The sequence below is a fragment of the Accipiter gentilis genome, chromosome 10 (genome assembly GCF_929443795.1).
Source record: "Accipiter gentilis chromosome 10, bAccGen1.1, whole genome shotgun sequence".
Lineage (NCBI taxonomy): Eukaryota > Metazoa > Chordata > Aves > Accipitriformes > Accipitridae > Astur > Astur gentilis.
The window spans coordinates 1790583-1807883 of record NC_064889.1 but is presented as its reverse complement, the minus strand read 5'-3'; the positions used below and the strand labels follow the sequence as shown (position 1 = coordinate 1807883).

Here is a 17301-nt window from a genome sequence, read left to right as displayed (position 1 = left end):
GTGCCTGCAAGAAACTGGGGGAATGTTTTTAGCAGATCCTGAGACATCTTCGAGGCACGAGAAATCCCCCAAAACTGGTGTGTGGGTGTGTGTGTGTGTGTGTGGAGGCTATTATAAAACAAAAAACCACAACACCCTTTCTCCCAAGGAGATGAACTCGAGCTGGCAGTGATGGAAGGAGGAGGAGGAGAAGGAGGAGGAGGCCGGGCCGCCAACTCCGGGCCAGGCCGGGCCGGGCCGCGGCCGTCACGTCATGTCGCCGCCGCCCCCGACTGACAGCGGCATGTGCGGGGCGGCTATAAATGCCGGCGGTGACTGACAGGGCGGGCAGCAGCAGCGGCGGCGGCGGGGGCAGGGGCAGCCGTAGCCCGGCCGCCGCCATGGGCTCGCCCCGCCGGGCCCTCGCCGGCCTCTCCGGGCGGGGAACGGACGGCGTCGAGGGGGCGGAGGAGGCCGAGAACGCGGCCTGGGCCTCCCGGCCCGACCGGCGCAGCTACCTGCTGGGCATCCGCCCCCAGAACAGGTGAGGGCGGCCGGAGCCGGTGGGGAAGGGGCCGGGGCCGGGGCCGGGGCCGGGTGGGTGTCCCCCCTGTCCGACTCCCGCCACGGTTCCCTGGGACGGGGATGATGGGCATTCCAAGGGCAGGTGGAGGGCTGAGGCACGGGGGAAGCGGGGACGAGCTGCCCGAGGTGAAGCGGGAGGGGAGCGGGCTGGCGGCGTCCCAAAGCCGTAAGGCAATACCCCAGCCCCGCACCGACCTAGGTGGCTGCACGGGCCTTTCCCTCTTTCTTCTGCAGGGTGGAAAAAACAAGTGATGGCTTGGGCTCTCCAGAAGAGCCCGTTTGCTGCAGGCCTGCCCCTCGCTCCCTGCAGAAAAAGGCTTGTGGGTTTGTTGGGTTGGTTTTTTTGCGGTCGTTGCCAGGGCAGGGATTGTCAGCATTGCGCGTGGTTTTATGGCAGGTCGGGTGTGTGAAGTTGTTCGTCTCGCTGTGAAATCCTGACGGGCATGAGCTTCCGCGTCCCTGGAGTTAAATGCGTGTGCGGGGTATGGCGCTGACCTTCCTGCCTTCATTGTAGTGAAGCCGCCCGCGTTATCGACACCAGACGCCGAGCAAGGGGCCCGCTGCCCGTGTGCCTTATCTTATTGCCAAAAAGGCATTTCTACAATGTAGATACGGGCCGAGCAGCGATGAGAACAGCATTCCTGGGTCAGAAATGGCCTTAGGCAGGGGGTCTGTGGTAGGAATAAAGCTTTGTTCACACGGGAGAAGGTATGATAAACATGTTGTCAACTGAGACTGGCTGAGGCTAGCAAATGCAAAAAAACAAGGCAACATGCCAGCGAAGGCAAAGGTGTTGGTGATTGTGTTAAGCGTTCAAAATAAACCCTATAAATTACTTTGAATTCACTAGGAATGCTCTTTGGTCTCTAAGCTCTTGAAACGAGCATGCCTCTTCCCTGTTGTTGATTTATAAATAATCCATTTCCAGCGTGTCAAGCATTGATGCCTCAAAGAATCAGAGGTATGTAAAAACAAATACAGGACCAAAAGAGATAAAAAAGTGCTGCCTGGAAGTCAGATGTTAAAACTGGAGTAATGCCAAAGTTAAGTTGCCTTAATTCAGTTCCTTTGTGCTTGTATCATAGTGTGCAATCTAACAGCAGTATGTCTGCATACTGTGGCATCTTTGGTACCAACAAATGCCCGTACAGTGCCCACAACCAATCTGCGACCTCAGACCATGCAAAGGAAATCTGTAATTGAGTCCGATGACTCCATTCTGCAGATTACAAGTAGAGAGAGTCTTTAATAAATAAATTTGAGGTGGGTTATTTTGCTTATAGCTTAACTTTTATTCCCCTCCGAGTATGTTCAAATTGCAGCTTTAGTCAGTTTAACCATAAAGGAGTGTTCATCAGTCCCGCAAGCAGTACCTCCAGCGTTCCCAGCCCGCTTCCCCAGATCCCCAAAGTTCTCCTTAAGGCTGCTGAGGAAGGCACAGAGCGATGTACCGCTCCCGTGCAGCGAGCCTGGTGTCTTCTGGCTGGGTCGACGCTGTGGCTCGGGTATGGTAAATCCACCCTGTGCCTGCAAAGCTCTGAGTCCTGAACACCTTGAACTTGTCAGGCTAGTGCTGTGGGTGGATGCACCCCAATTTCCATCCATGGGAGCCTAATGCTTTTGCAGGCAAAGGGATGCTGTATTACCATGCTTAAATCAGCAGTGCATTCGATTTCCACAAATTGTCCAATCCTTTTTTCAACCCACTTATGTACTTGGTTGTCAAAGCCTATGGAAAGGTAATTTCATTTTGCCTGTTAACTTCAGTGGCTGCCCCTTCTGTTGTAAGAAGCAGTGAATAAATATTTGCTAAATAGCAAACCTGACCTTTCCCTGTGTTCATGACATCTTCCAGTTTCTCTAATGAGTTAGGGAGGAGTAATATAAAAGTCTCATTCCCTGCACAGCCCTCAGAGTGCCTACAAAACTGTGTTGTTGTCTATGATGCAGGACAAGGGCTTGAATGAAGTGGGGCTTTTTGTCCTGTAATTAAATAATGTATCATAACAATTCTGGAAAGCAAGTGAGTGGAATGGTATAGCGAGGAGACTTTCAAAAAGCAATTAGGAGTTTAATTAAATCCAGGAGCATCTGGAGAGCTTGCCTGGGAGAACTTGAAAAGCAAGATGAGTGACATGCCTAATGGCAGATAACATTCAGCAATTCTTTTTAACGCAGAACATATTTGAATCTGGTGAGTTTGGAGCTAACAAAAGTATGGGACAAGTGAGGTAGACACAGAATTGTGGTGGGAGGCTGCTGTGGTGGTTAGAAAGCAAAAATCTTTCTGATATTCTGATCCGAAGAAAGTGTGGGTTTTTTCAGGCTTCTCTGTTGCTGTCTCCGTATGTATTTGTAGACTGTGTTGAACTGAAATATTTGCCTGCTCTTTTCACCCATTCTTAAAGCAGTAGAAAGTGGAGTGACATGGTAGAGGTACTTACAGACATGGAAATATCTTTATGAAAAAAAACTGAGGTTAGGAATGCCTGCTTCTGGGATGTCTCCTGAGCATGTTTCACCTACATGCTTGCGTTCATGAACCGTGTATAGAGTAGTCTGGATTGTGTTGCTTGGTCTCCCTAATCCTATAGGAGGAAAGGGACAGTAAATTGAAGAGTACTAATTTGGAAATCGGTACATGCTTTTTGTGTTTTTTAGGGTGTAGAATTTGTCAGAGGTGGTGCTGCAGGGGCCAAAAGAATAGAGGTGTTGAAAATGGCCGTAGAGAGAACATTATGCCTTTATTAAATAGAGTATTCAGAATATTTACTTTTTGTGCTCTCGGGAACTGGTCCTTGGGAAGAATCTTCCCTGTGAGCAGGTAGCTCAGTGGCAAGAGATTACTGGGTTTCCTTTGCCGATCTTTCAACATGCCTGATAACGGACAATGTGAGGAGCAGCTTGTGGTCATGGTGACTTGCCTTCTGCCCTGGCAGCTGACAGGACTTTTTTATTTTGGGGTAAGTGTGTTTTTTTTTAAAAAAACCTCTTATGTCTCAAAGCACTTGACTACAGTTACTTCACAAAGTGAGAGGAGAAGCTGTCAGTCCTGTTCAGCGTCTGCCTTAGCTGCATTCATGGGCTACAACTTCAAGACATATCTTTAGGTGTCCTTTTTGTAAGAACTAGCTGAGTCTGGAGAATGTCTTGTGCGGAGAGATGCAACGTTATGTAAAAACTTCATCTGAGTCCTAGGCAAACTCTTCTGTTGGAAGTGATCTGCACCTCTCATCTAATGCAGACGTCTGCTCCTCAGTCTCATTACAGCATTGCCTCCTTGCTTAAATATCTTTCTACTGTCATAGCTTCATCATATGCAGATATTTATAGAGTATAGTGACATTGCCTCTGATCTCTTCTTGGACGGCTGTCTCAGGTTGTGGTCGTGGTTGAGCTCGGGAGAGTGCCTTGCCACCTGGCTTTTCTGGCTAGAAACCATTCCCAATCTTGTACCTCCTGCTTTGCACGTAATACCAACTGAAGGTGAAAGATCTGTTACTATAATAAAAAGTGAGCTGAAAACTCAGGAGTGCTTAGTTCCTGAAAAGCATGTTTAGCTTTCTTAGTTCAGAGGAGTTCCCTCTTCAGCAGTCAGGCACCTGTAACTTCTTATGGGACCTTGCATTTGGCAACAAGTGTTGTAAATCCCTGATAAGAAACCAGCTGTGGCGTCTGAGGGAATTCAGTCTGTTTGTCTTGTCGGATGGAAGTGTCCCAAACTCTGAAAGGAGGGACATCCAGTACCCACTGGAAGGGCAAACATAAAGGCATCGATGGATTCATCTCCAGTCTGTAGGATCTCTAGGATAGAGGTGTCTTTTCCCTATTGGTGTAATTATCTGCACAGTGATGCCTTGTTTGAGTGGGGCTCCTTGGCAGTTGTGCATAGTGAATAGTAATCCTAGACTGCATTTTTCAGCCCCCTTTCTAAAAGCCTCCTGTCCATGTCTCCTAGAAAGTCAAGCAGAGCTGAGTACGTAGGCTGATGAGCCAATAACCTAGGGTGGAAGATCAAGCTGTGGAGCTGGACAAACTGCCCGTCAGGACCACAGTTAAAATACAGAATATATCACCTGTGTGAACTTTGCTCTTCTCTGGAAACCTCATAAATGGAGATGTTTCCCAGGCACTGGATCCTCTCTGCACGGAGGGGAGAATGTGATCTTCTCTGAACAAGGTACCTCTTGTGGCACAGCAGAGGTAGTTTCCAGGAAATAGAACTAAAACGTGCTCTGTCCTCACTCTGTTTCAGCAAGGGGAGGAAGGTCTCGGGTGAATGAGGCTGTTGTCTCACACTTTACAGAGTTGCCTGATCTAAGAAGAGGAAGGCAGAAGAGCTGTTACAAACAACAATATTTTCACCTTGCTTCTTCTCTAACCCACAGCCACAAAAATCTTCTGCACACAATGTGTTACCAGGAAGATGTCAACTTTCCTGGGCATCTCATTGTCCAATAGTTGCTTTGCTTTCTTTTGTCCTTTCTCATTCCTTGATGTCTTTCAACTAGCTGCCACTTTAATTTGGACCATAAAGGCAGCAATAATTCAGAGTTAAAATACACAGATCTGAGCCATCTTCAGAGTGTTATAGAGGCTGATACAGAAACATGTAACTTAATTTATTGTTTTCTAGCTTCTCTGTTAATGAAATCTAGCTCTGAATTGTTACATGCAAGTCCATGTTCATCTCAGCTCAAAGTAAACTACCTGCAGAAAAAATGCCATATTTCTCCAACATTGATTCGTTTCGTGACCTTGACAAGCAAAGACTCGATACATCCGTTTTCCAGTCTGTAAAATAGCAGTCTGTCTTGTACAGCTCCATAGCACTCACAGCTGCTTTATCACAGGATTGCTGATAATTACTGCCATGGTATATGAAACACAAACACACTCGTTCTGTGTGTGCATGAAGTGCTTGATAAGAAGCGGGACACATGGCAGGAAAGATGCCTTAAGCATGACCATATGTACATGAAAGCTTCATTGTTGGCTTTTAAATGTTGAAAATGGTTTGCTATTGTCAGCTGAGAAGACATTCGGAGTGGCTTGTATTTGTCTCAAGTAGTATTAACCTTGGAGGCAGAGAAGTTCATATGAAAACTTATACTTGGAAGTCTGTATGTGTAAAACATGCCCAATAATGTCACGGGTCAGAGTGCCAGCAAGAGGGAGTATCTGTAGGGGATTGCTGGGGCCATCCCCCTGTCCTGCTCCCAGGATGGAAGGGCTGCCAAGTTTTCAGTGGGCTCTTCTGAGGATCTTTTGTGCAATGCTGTTTCTGTCAAAACATAACTCGGAGGTCTCAGCTTTGCTGTTATTGACAGGTTTCTCTGTTTACTTGCTGCAGGGGACAGCTTGTGTGGCTCAATTTTCGTGCTGTGGAAGAGCACTGAAATACATTGATGACTGCTGCAGCTCAAGCAGATCATGTCCCTGTACTTGTACATGTGAGGATGGAACCACTGTGAAGCCTGTTTCAGGGTCTCCAGAGCTCTTGTCAACTTCCATATGAAGACATGAGCTGGAAGGAGAAAGATTTCTTTATCTCGGGGAGAAGAAATGCCAGAAGAGAAGAATTTCATGCAGTGATTGCATGAGAGGGTTAGAAAAGGTGCTGGATTTAAAATCGGTGTTTTTCAAGCCATTAACTTTTCAGTGCTAGTGGAGTGATGTACCAGCCTAGGCCATCAACTTGAGCAATATTTTTAGTGACTAAAAAAAGTGAGTGGCGTTGACAGTTCTGCCTCCTGCCATTGCTGCCAGACTGAAATTTGGCAAGTGCATAAAAAATGGGGAAGATGGTCTTCACTTCGGAACAAAATTAGGAGTAGTTGAAGGTCTAAAACCTTTAAGAGGATGATAAATGTCCAAAGGTGTTTGAAAGCATCTGATAAAACAGAATTTAAAGAACTGAGGCTGGTAGAAGGTACATAGTAGTGGGGTATAATTCTACAGTCCAGTACAACAGTGGTTAATAACCAAGCCTGTATTTTCAGGGCTAGCTTTTAACAAGCTATGCTTCACTTCATGGATGCAAGGTGCCTGAGGAGGCTTTCCTCCCACTGATGCTGGACATGCCTGGAGCAGACCTCTCTGAGCTCCTCTTCTCCAGTAGAGAGAAACCAGTACCTTGAGACCTTGATTTACCCACTTTAGATGTGTTCCTCAGGATAAGATAAGCATTTGCCTTCATGCAGTAACTATAATGCCCCCAAGCTTGCTTGGGGGAGACACGTCTGCTGCGGATGCAGCATTTCATTAGCAGAGTCTTGTACTGTGCGCCCTAATAAGTCTCTGGGGAGCTGAGGACACAGACAGCCCAGTCCCAGCGAGTATCAGACTGGGCTTGCTGGGGTGTCTTCTGTGCCTTGCTCAAGAGTCTCATGTTTCCAAGTGGGTAGATTTCTGGTAGAGTGGGTAAAGTCTGATGTAGTTATGCTGCATGCGGGTATGCTGTGAATGTAATTAAAATGAAGTGAAATGCCAGCTGCCTGCAGGCAGGCCTGTTCTGGCTGAAGCATTCAGAATTTGATCTTGCTCTCTCTGGGCTTAAATCTCTAGTCTGAAAAGCAAATTTTGCTTGGTTCCTTAGCATATTGAGGTTAAACTTTAGTTAATATGTGGATCTTTGTGGTGATGGACTTTTTCTTTTGATAATATCAAGGCTCCTCAAGAGACCTTCAATCCAGTATTCAGCACTGTGTTTCAGGATGTGCAGTGAATAAAGCCCCATTTGTGTGCTCAACACTGGGGATTAAAAAAAAGTACTGACGATACTCATTGTTTGATCACATTCATGAGCACAAGGGGTTCGTGGCACAGGTACCCTTCATTCTGACTCTTTTTATTTGAGTGATTTTCTTTACGTTCAAGCCAAGACACCTTCCCATTTGTCTTAAGCAAGAAAGCATGATTAAAACCACACTTCTGCCTATACTAGCATTCTCCAGCAAGCATTTTAGGATCTTCCCTGCTGGCTCCTCAAGCAATGCCTAGGTCCTTAGTATTCCTGGAGGCTAAAAGGACGGTTTTCCCTTGCAGTGGTATGCAGAGTGTTTTGGGATTCATTTACTGTTGAAAAGCTGGTGGTCGAGACTGTTAAGCCTGTGAGTTGTGTTTCCAGCTAGACAGAGCTGCCCGGGGGCAGCCCACAGCACAGGGACACAGCACATTGGTGCTGCTGCCCCTTCGATCCCCTGGGCCGATGTGCTTGGATGGGTTGTGGGGAGGAGGCAGCTCGATCCCCCTGTGAGGGCAGGGCAGGGCAAGAGTGGCTGGAGGTGCAATTTGAGCTCTCTGAGCTGTTAAGGTGGCTGGGAGTGATGAGGACAAGGTGACGGTGCTGGTCAGTAAGGCAGGTCGTGCAAAGGCATGCCTTGCAGTGCTGGAAATGACATGGGGCTCAAAGGGATGCCCCAGGTGGTGGGGCTCAGCCAGAAAGACAAAGTTCCTCTGTCTGACTTCTCCTGTGGGCCAGCACAGTGCATGCAAGATGGATCGGGTGGTTGATCCTCAGCCTGTTATGGTTAGTGTTTGATTTTTCCAGCTGGATAACACCTGACCTGCTCATCCTCTGTCTGCGTGAACAGCAGTTGGCACTGGGGAGGGATCAGGATTGTGCGGCTGGGCGTGGAGAGGGTGAAGCCGCTGCCAAAAGGGCAAGTGCCACCCGTGTTTGTTAGGTTAAAGCTACTCTTGAGCGGCTGTCTAAAACTTCTTCTGTCTTTGCTTTCCTGATCTGAAGGAGAGGAGTCAGTGAGCATTTAAGAGTGCTGGGTTTTTTTCCCAATGAAAATGTGCAATTATTTGTGTAAACTGTCAGGCCTTCAAGCTGAACTACTTTTTTTACTTATTATTTGCATGGAGGTTCTGCCTCCACAGGTGGAAGTGCTGTATGGTTGGCAGCAGCGGTTTTCAGAGACCCTCTGTGGTCATTTTTAGGGCAAGACTTGAAGTCCTGCTGACTTGCGTGCGGTTGGGACTTGCACAGAGCCCAGATGTGGTCATTTGGGTAGGAGACCTGAAGAGGTGCACCTTTCTCGGTTCTTCATCTTGTCTTCTGTAGCATCATCGTAAAGCACTGAAGTTTGGTTGTTCAACAGTGGTCTTCAGTGCACAAGGCAGAGAAGGATTGATCTGCCTGCACATACCAATGTGGGAGTCTGAATTCTAACATCCCAAAGGGATGCAGTCACTTCTGAGGCTATATGGTGAGGTTGTTGCATAGGCATAACTAATACATATCTCAATGTGATTAAATAATTGAACTTACGTGCTGTTGACTAACTGGTACCTAGTTAGTTTTAGGCTTTTGATTGCTGTGTGGGTGAGCTCAGGGTCTGAGGAGCTGCTCCTGCCTGCTGTGGGTCAATGCCAAGAGGTTGTTTCCTACAGCCTGCAAGGGGCTGCTGCCACAATATGGCAATGTGGCCTTTTGGCTAGGATGTGAGTCCTTGAAGACACTCCTTTGGGAGAGCTGGTGGCCACTGGTAAGTAGCTCATCTGGGTGTCCCTTGTGTAGGACTTGGGTGTTTGATATTTTTTTTCCCCCTGAATTGGTTAATGTTATAACATGTTCCTGCAAAGAAAGCAAAACCTGTAGATTCTTGTAAAGTCTACTTCTTTTATTTTATTTTAATTTTTTGCCAGACCTTAGTGATTTGGTTGGCAAGCTGGAAAACGGTGTATAGTGACCAGAGAGCTTTCAGCTTCTCCAAAGAGCTGTCCTTGGATGCACAGAGGGTGACCAGCTCAGGCCACCTGCTTGCCAGCAGAGAAGTGGGCTTGCAACGGTCTGTACTCCTGCCTGCCGTTTAATCGAACATCTCCCGGGGTGGAGTTGCCTGCTTTGAGCACAACGCTGCGGATGGTGCATGGAAGGCTCAGGTGCTGCTTCTTGGAAACCTACTTGTATAAATATCCTTACACTTATTCTCTGCAGTTAACGACCATTTCATTTTTACAGCCTTTGATTTCAATTTACAATGCGGCTTGCTCGTCCTGGCAGTCAGCCTGAGTAAGGCAGCTGTACCTTCTTTTAATAGGAACTCTGACCTGTGCAAAACGGCTCATCATTAATACGTCTCTGTAACGGTTTGTTTATTTCAGCTCCTTTCCATGCTTCTCTGTCTAATGTTTTTTATGCTGTTTTTTGCTTAGCTTATCAAGCAGCAGATTCTCTCCCTCCAGTTTAGGAAGGTAAAACTACTTTGCATTAAACTGCTCTGACCCAACACTTTGCTGAATCTGACTGCACATGATTAATTTGTGATGCTTTGGTACTAATTAATTAGTAGAGAGCCCTGAAGTGATCTAACAGCCTTATTCTGCATGATTGGATCCCTAATACTTGCTTGAACTGCAGACAGCAAAGTGAATGTTCATCGTAATTCCTGTGTTAAGGTGCAAGAAATATTCCTCTTTCTTAGCCAAAGGATGGGTGTTCAGCTACTTCTTGATATTAAAGTGAGACTTCCATACAGAGACATTAAAAATTAGATGTGCCTGCCCTGAGACTTTCAAAGAAGAAATTTTCTTCTCCCCCTGCCATTCTGTGCTTTATTGCGAAGATCCTCATTCATTTGGACTCTGGCCTGAAATGCACTTATTTAGTTGTACTTTGCCTTTGGCAAAATAACACATTTGGAAATCAGCTGGCATTACTGGTTTGCTGCAGGAGCAGGAAGAGGAATGACTGTGGAGGGAAAGGCCTCTCCAAAACACCCCTATAGCTTAGCTGTGGGACTGCTACCCAAAATGTCCAGAAAAGAAAATCTCGAAGAACAGGAATACACTTCTCAAATCTCCTTTTCCTGCAGACTGCTTTTGTATGGAAATCCCTCTTTAATGTAAAAAGGCTACTGAATTGCCTGTGTTCTCTTCCTAGGCTCCAGGGCTTTTTCTGCAACAAAGATGCAGCTTCAGGAAGGCCCGGGGGAAGAGCGGCTGCTGCTTTGTATCAGATTTCTTGAATTTTCTGAATTACTGGTTTAGAAAGCAATTTGAATTGGACAAGTCTCCTTGCAGCTGGAGTGAGTCAGCTGAGAGCCCCACAGTGCTGCAGTCTCTAAACCTCCCATGACAAATACAATGGTTTCTTTGAAAGATTAAATAGACCTTCCAGAGCTCCCTGCCAAGTGTACATTGGGCAAGTCTCCTCTGATTCATCTTCTGTGCCTGTGGAGCCCTCAGCTTCTGGTGATGCTGCTTTCCTAAACCATTCAGTAGCCTTTGCTGTATTTCACCTGATTGTGAGATTTGCACTGAATGGACCAGACTTATTCCTGGTGCTGCCTGCTGATACTGGTGGCATGGTACTGGGATTAAACTTGGTCCCAAGTGGCACTATGTGTGTGCGCATCACTTTTTTATAAGATGCTGATCTGGTTGCTCTCCTGCTGGGGTATGAAATGTTTCTTGATGCTTGGGAAGTTCCTTATGTGGATCTAAAAGGCATTTACTGGTCTAGGGCTGGGCATCTGTATTGAAGGGGCCATCAAAACGCCACCAGTAACTGCCTTGGTACTGGATTGTCTGCCTTGCTCTTTGGAAATGGTTTTTTTTTCTCCTGGGGTTGGAGTATGGAAAGGTTTCTCTGGTTTGAAACAGCTGTTGGCTCCCACAGCCCTTTCCTGGCCCTGTAGTTGTGTGAAGAGTAGCTTGCCAGGATGAATCTCCTGGGGACCATCGATTTCCACAGAAAAGAGTCTGAGCTGTGGCATCTCTTTTTTACACCATCCCACATGTGTGTTTGGATATAGACAGTGCTTATAACCCTTGTTCAGCAGATGAGTCAAGTTTGCAATAGCCCTAGCTGCCCCTGTCCCGTACCCTTACCCAACACAAAGTGCTGGGGAGCTGTGTGAGACTCCCGCTGCATCCCAATTGTTTTTTACTCAGGGACTTGTCTCCCTGCATCTCTTACAAACCCATTCTAGCAGGAAGCCAGAGTGAAAATCATAGTACTGCAGCCTCCAGGTAAGTTTTCCGGGTGGATGAAACAGGCAGTTGCTGTGGCTGGAGCTATCCTGGCACCTTCAGCCATACGTGCAGTTTAGTCCCTGCTGCAGAGCCTGTCAGTGCACCTGACCTTGCTGGGTTCATGCTAAATGTGGGGGTGTTTTTGTTTTTCCTGGACAGGTCTGCTCCCTCAGCAGGTAGAGCATGAGTAGCAGCAGCACCAGCATCCTGCCTGCAAGCTGGGGGCTGCTTGTGAGGCCTGGGTCCTCCTTGTGGAGCCCTCACCACGTGCTATGAGCCCTTCTGCTCGTGGTGGAGCTGTATCAGGAATGGTCTGGGGGTTTGTTCCACCTCTTGCATGTCTCTAGAAGCTGATCACTTGTTTAAGGAATGTGTTCCACTGCTGAAAATTATATAAGTAGAGCTGCCAGCTACCAGTTCTCTTGCAATATTTGCTGTTTCTCCTAACATCCTTGCACTTGAGACCTTGGGGTCCTCTCTCCTACTGTAAACATGTAGTGTTTTAATTGCAGAGGGAAAAATGAAGGAAGCAGCTCTTCCCCTCCAAGAGCCCCAGAGCACTATGTGAATGAAGACCCAACTTGGAATTAAATCATTTTCCTTTATTTAAGAAAGCCCAGATCTTCTGGGGCCTCTCTTGGTGACGCTTCAAGAGGGTTGCAGTACTGTATGAATATGTTGATTTATCTATCATTGAATAGTGCTTAAATGACTGGAGAAACTAAGGTCCATTTCTGAGCTTCATAGATTTCACTATTTGGATAGTTCTGGCTATTTGGGTGTCCCAGCCTGAACTTCAAGGTCAGTGCCTGAACTCATGGAGTATGTAGTGTGAGCGCCTACCTGCAGGAGTGAGAGGTTAAACAGGGAATGCATGTCAGCTTCACACGTAATTCCTGAGCTCAGAAAGCTGCAAGCCAGGCTCAAGGTCTCCTTCAGAGACCTGTCCCTACAGCAGGCAGCTTTTCTTAAGTCAAAGCTTTCAAAGAGGGCTGCTGTGTTCAGGATACATGTTCAGTTCCCACTTGGCCTGAAATTACATATGAAGCCTTCACAAATAAAGTAAAATCCCGGTGAACAAAACAACACTAGAAACACTGATGGTGCAGTACTGGGAATGTGAAGCTGACTTTGTTAGGGTCTTGCTTTGAGCCTGCTGGCTGATCAAAGAAGTGTTCTGTTGTAATCAAGAACTAAAATGGTTCCTGACATTCATTACCCCAATGGCCATAAGGGCTAAGACAAAGGGTACGTCTCCCAAATGACACTTTAAATTGACAGTCATCTTAGGAGTGACAGTCAAATACCCTGATGCTGGACTGGACTTGTGAACAACCTTGGGCAGGGATGATGGGAGGGAAGGCGGGCATTTACAACAAGAATGCAGGCTTCTGAGATGAGATAGAAAGTGGACCCTTTGATTTTTCTAGTACCTTGATCTCTAAGAAATGCTTCTTGAATCTTCCAGGAGCACCTTCTGCGCAATCATTTCTCAGCTGACGGAAGAAACCCAGCCACTATTTGAAACCACTATCAAATCCCGTTCTGTGTCCGAGGACTCTGATGCTAAATTCACGTGCATAGTGACAGGTAACAGTGTCTTCAGTGAATAACTTGGTCCTGCCTCACTTGATGGACTTGCACTAGTTAAACTCTAGAGCAAGTGATAGCAAGGCAACATGTTAACAAGTCCACCCTTGTCAGACTGCCAAGATTCAGCAATTGCATGATGATTTCAGCTTTAATTTAAGGGGGGAGGGAAACACCGGAGATAGTAAAGAGGCAGAGGCATAACCTAACATCTCAAACAAGGCAAATTAAAGACCAGAAAATGGAATATGCTGGTTACTGCTTGGGCCAGCTACATTTTATTGTCCTAATCTCTGCTTCCTCTCTAACCCTGGACTCCATAACTCAGGAATGTGCAGTTTTGAAGACTAAGGCTATCATAGTTGAGCCAACTCTGGCTCTCTTTGCTGCCTGTAAATGGTTAAGAGTGCAGTTGCGTTCGCATCAGTGATAAACTTGTGTGTCTGTCAACATCTGAAATAAAAGCCAGTTTCTGCCCAGTGAGATAAAATCTAATGTTGGACTGGAATGGGTTAGGCCAGTAAGAGGAGGAGGGGGGAGGCTGAGAAAGAGGGCTTGGTACTAAGGCATTGTGATGACCTAGCATGGCAGCACGTTGGTATAAAAGCAAGCAGCTTCTTTACTCATGAGCTTTTGTCCTTTAAATATAGGGATTCTAAAACCTCTTTTTTCCATTGTTTGTATTTGTTTACAACTCTGTGATCCTTCCTGATGTTGCCATGTTAATTATTCCAACACGTTACTCAGTGAGAGACATTGAACAAGTTTGTAGGTTTTGGAAGGAGGGTATCTCCAGTGAGACTCTTAGTCTCAAGGACCAAGACTTTGCTAAGATTTACTGAATCTAGTTTGCCATTAGAAACATGCTGCAAGCAAGCTGTGTGCCAGGAAATGCAGACTGAGCCCTTCTGAGAGCTGCTGACTTTGAATTGTTAGCTCTTCTCTCATGGATTCACTTGTTTTGCAGGTCTGAGTTTCTGAACTTGCAAGGATACAACTGATACATTGATTTTATTGGTGCTTAATTTCAGCAGACCACTTCCTGCTTCCAGGGCAAAAGTGGGCTGGTAGAGAAATGCCTCCAAGCCATGCCCTTTAGTGATTCATTAGAAGGGCTTTCTCAGTTAAAGTTTTCTAGAAGCAAAAGCTTGGCATATTGTGCGGTAGCATGGAACTCACTATTCTGCAAGCCGTGTCAGAGGTAAAAAAATGAGTGATGTTTAGATATGTTAGGAAATCCTGAGTAAGAGCAGATCCAATTCTGTCTTCCACCCTCCCTTGCCTGAAAGTGTAGAAATGCTGCAGACCCAGAGCATGACAGCTTATTGCAAGGACATGCAGTAGCACTGCTCTTCCTTTCAGGATTTCTTGCACCTTTTAAAGTGCCTAGTCCTGGCTTCTCTCACTGGCTTAAATCTTCACCAGCTGCACCTTGAGTTCCCTCTAACAAACTTCATCTCTTCCAAAGTCCAGATGATACCATTGGCTCCATGTGGGCTCTGTTAAGGTGAGGTGCATTTGTGCAGCTGAGCTCTAGTTCACCATGAGAATAGATGGATGACAGGGTGGGAAGTGCCTTGCACGTGTGATGCCCAACATGCTCAGTTTCCTCTCAAGAGGAATGGGGAAGAGATACTTCAGTCAGCCCTGCCAGGGAGGCCTTGTAAATGCAATGTCCATGTCCTTTCCAGCATCTCACCTGGAAAAGCTAGAGAAACTCTTTGCTGTATATTGTGCAGGAGACATGCTGCCAAGGAATAACCTCCTCTGCTTGTACCAAAATTGAAGTGTCAACGTCTAGAGACAGATCTGCACTCTGTCCAGTGTGTAGCCCTTCCTGCAGTCCATCCTTGCTCTTGGTAGGCAGGACGCTGCCTTCCAGTTTTGGGTGACCTGCTGGTGCTGTGTAGCACAACCTGGTGTATTACTCCAGGTTGAAGACTTGACTTGATACTGGTCTCATTTTCTGCTCAAGTGAAGGAAAGTGTCAAATGAGCATCTTCAGCATGTAGCCTATTGCAATATCTTTGTACCTGGTAAACTAGATTGGGGGATATCTTTATGCACTTAAATTAATAAACCTACAAAATTAGGAATTTTCAGAGAAACATCCTTAAAAGCAGCCTGAACCACCTATGCCATATGGTCATCTCTTGCATGTGGTCCTGTGGACTGCTTTAGCTGCTCAGGATCTCTTTGGGAGAGAGGGGCACAAGGTGGAAAGTGAACTCTGACTGCAAAGTCTGATCAGTAGTTAGGTATCTCCCCCTGCCATAATGTTTACATTCAACTGGGAGACATTACGTGGAGAAAGGAAGTGGCAGTTGCATCCCTGGCCAGTGACCAGGGTGGAACCAGCTCAGTCCCACTGCTATGGCTGGAGTCCAGGGACACTTTGGTTCATAAACTTGCAGGAGGCAAAGGGCAGACTGTCACCTGCTCCTGTTTTGACTCTCAAGCCACAAATATGGATACATGTCCTACAATAACATCTTATTTTTTTGCTGCTTCTTGACCAATAATGAGAGTTAAGGGGTGGTCCCACATCTGTGAATACCAGTGACTTGCTGGGCATGTCCTAGGAAGGTAGCAAGATGCAAGTGTTTGAAGAGCCAGTCTCCAAAATGTGCTGGGTGGTGCAGGCAAGAAAACACCAGGCAGGCAGAGGCAGCCTTCCTGATGCTCTCCAGTGGTTGCACAAACCCTCCTTCCCTCCTGTTGTCTAGTTCTGCCTGCTATCAGTGTCCCTAGCATGTCTGATTTGATTGTTTTGGGTCAAATCCTGCATCAGTTATGACATGTCTTCTTTTTTAGACAAAATTAGTTCATCCTTTGTTCTCTGAGAGATGTTAAAAAGGGAATGAGAACATTTCCATTTACTGTGCAGTTTCTTACAGAGCAGAGCACACCCCTTTCTCTGCACCAAGTGTTTCCCTTAGTGGGTCTGTCTGGACTTCAGGATCTCGAGGGTCATTACAGATCCTTCCCAGTGAGTGGATATTGGGCTCTTCTCTTCAGAGAGTGGCCCTTATTGGAGGCGTTCCTACAAGGATTTACAACTTTTCAGTCATTTCTGTATAGCATTGCCTGGGAAGGAGAGATGTTGGCTGATGAAATGTGGGGGCTTGGATGAAGGGGCCTGGGTCTGTGACTGCTTGTTAGGGAATGAGGCCAACTGGGAGAGGTCATGACTGGGTCTAGCCAAGGCCATTGTATGTCAGTATCCAGGTATTGCCCACCGTTGTACAGCTGCCTCTTCAGTACCATTTCAGCCCTTCTTAGGCAGGTTCACCCCCTCTGACCTGGCTGTCCAAATCATCAGCTCAGGAGCTCAGTCCCATCACTCTCTTCATGGGTCAGAGCTTGTGCTGAAGAAGTGTCCAGCCTGGTACCTCTCCCATGCTATGCAGGTGCTCGATCAATGTCAGCATCTGCACTGTGTTGAGTAGCATGTCTCTGGAGGGGATGGAAATGAAGCAATGTGCCCAGAAACTGTCTGGTTTTATTGTAGGGCTATGGAGGAGAAAGGGCTCTGCCCATGGCTTGGGGAATAGAGTTGGGTTAAGGTGAGCAGACAGTCATGTGCTTAGTGAATGAGCATTTTCATAAGCATAAAGAAGTTCAACTTATTACATCTGTGGTGGCCCTCTTAGGGAAATGTTTGAAGGACGAGAGTGAAGTGCTTGGATGAAGGATGCCTGGAGAAATTCAGGGCTGTAAGAAGGGTGGATGGGTGGGTTTGGGGATGGGGCAGTGAGTAGGCCTGTGGGAGATGAGGATGTCTGGGTTTGGGGCAGCCAGGGCAAGAGAGGGATGGAGAATGAGCACTGCTCACAGGCCGGTGGCATGGGGAACTACTGTTTTTAGTGAGTATCTGTCCCTCCTGTCAGCTTTACTGGAAGCCTCCTTGTCTTCAGATGATGGGGAGGTTTAAATCCAGAAAGCCAGAAAGGATGAGATCTCACGATGACTTTTCCTCCCAAAAGTGCCTGAGTCCCCACTCCACATATCTTGTGTAAAGCAGAAACAGAAAACCGTGGAGATTATTGTAATTGTTCTAAACTCTTTCTACTGTCCCAAATTTCAGAAGACTAACTCCTCACCTCGCCCCCAAAAAAATCAAAACAAGAAAGTTGCTTTAAACAGAGTTTCTGGGTGATT

The 17301-nt window shown here is 46.6% G+C and overlaps 1 protein-coding gene across 3 annotated transcripts in view; it reads left to right on the top strand.

Annotated features, from left to right (window-relative positions):
* Nucleotides 1-284: 284 nt before the first annotated feature.
* The window catches only part of ALPK3 (alpha kinase 3), a 34416-nt gene continuing 17399 nt past the window's right edge, over nucleotides 285-17301 (top strand). The window contains exons 1-3 of one of the 3 annotated variants that reach the window (XM_049812923.1): nucleotides 285-523; nucleotides 9730-9768; nucleotides 13019-13140. In XM_049812923.1, the coding sequence (XP_049668880.1) occupies nucleotides 303-523; nucleotides 9730-9768; nucleotides 13019-13140 (382 nt within the window). In that variant the 5' untranslated portion in view covers nucleotides 285-302. Of the gene's footprint in view, nucleotides 524-9219; nucleotides 9457-9729; nucleotides 9769-13018; nucleotides 13141-17301 lie in introns of all 3 variants that reach the window. The other 2 variants (XM_049812925.1, XM_049812924.1) reach the window with 2 other exon arrangements.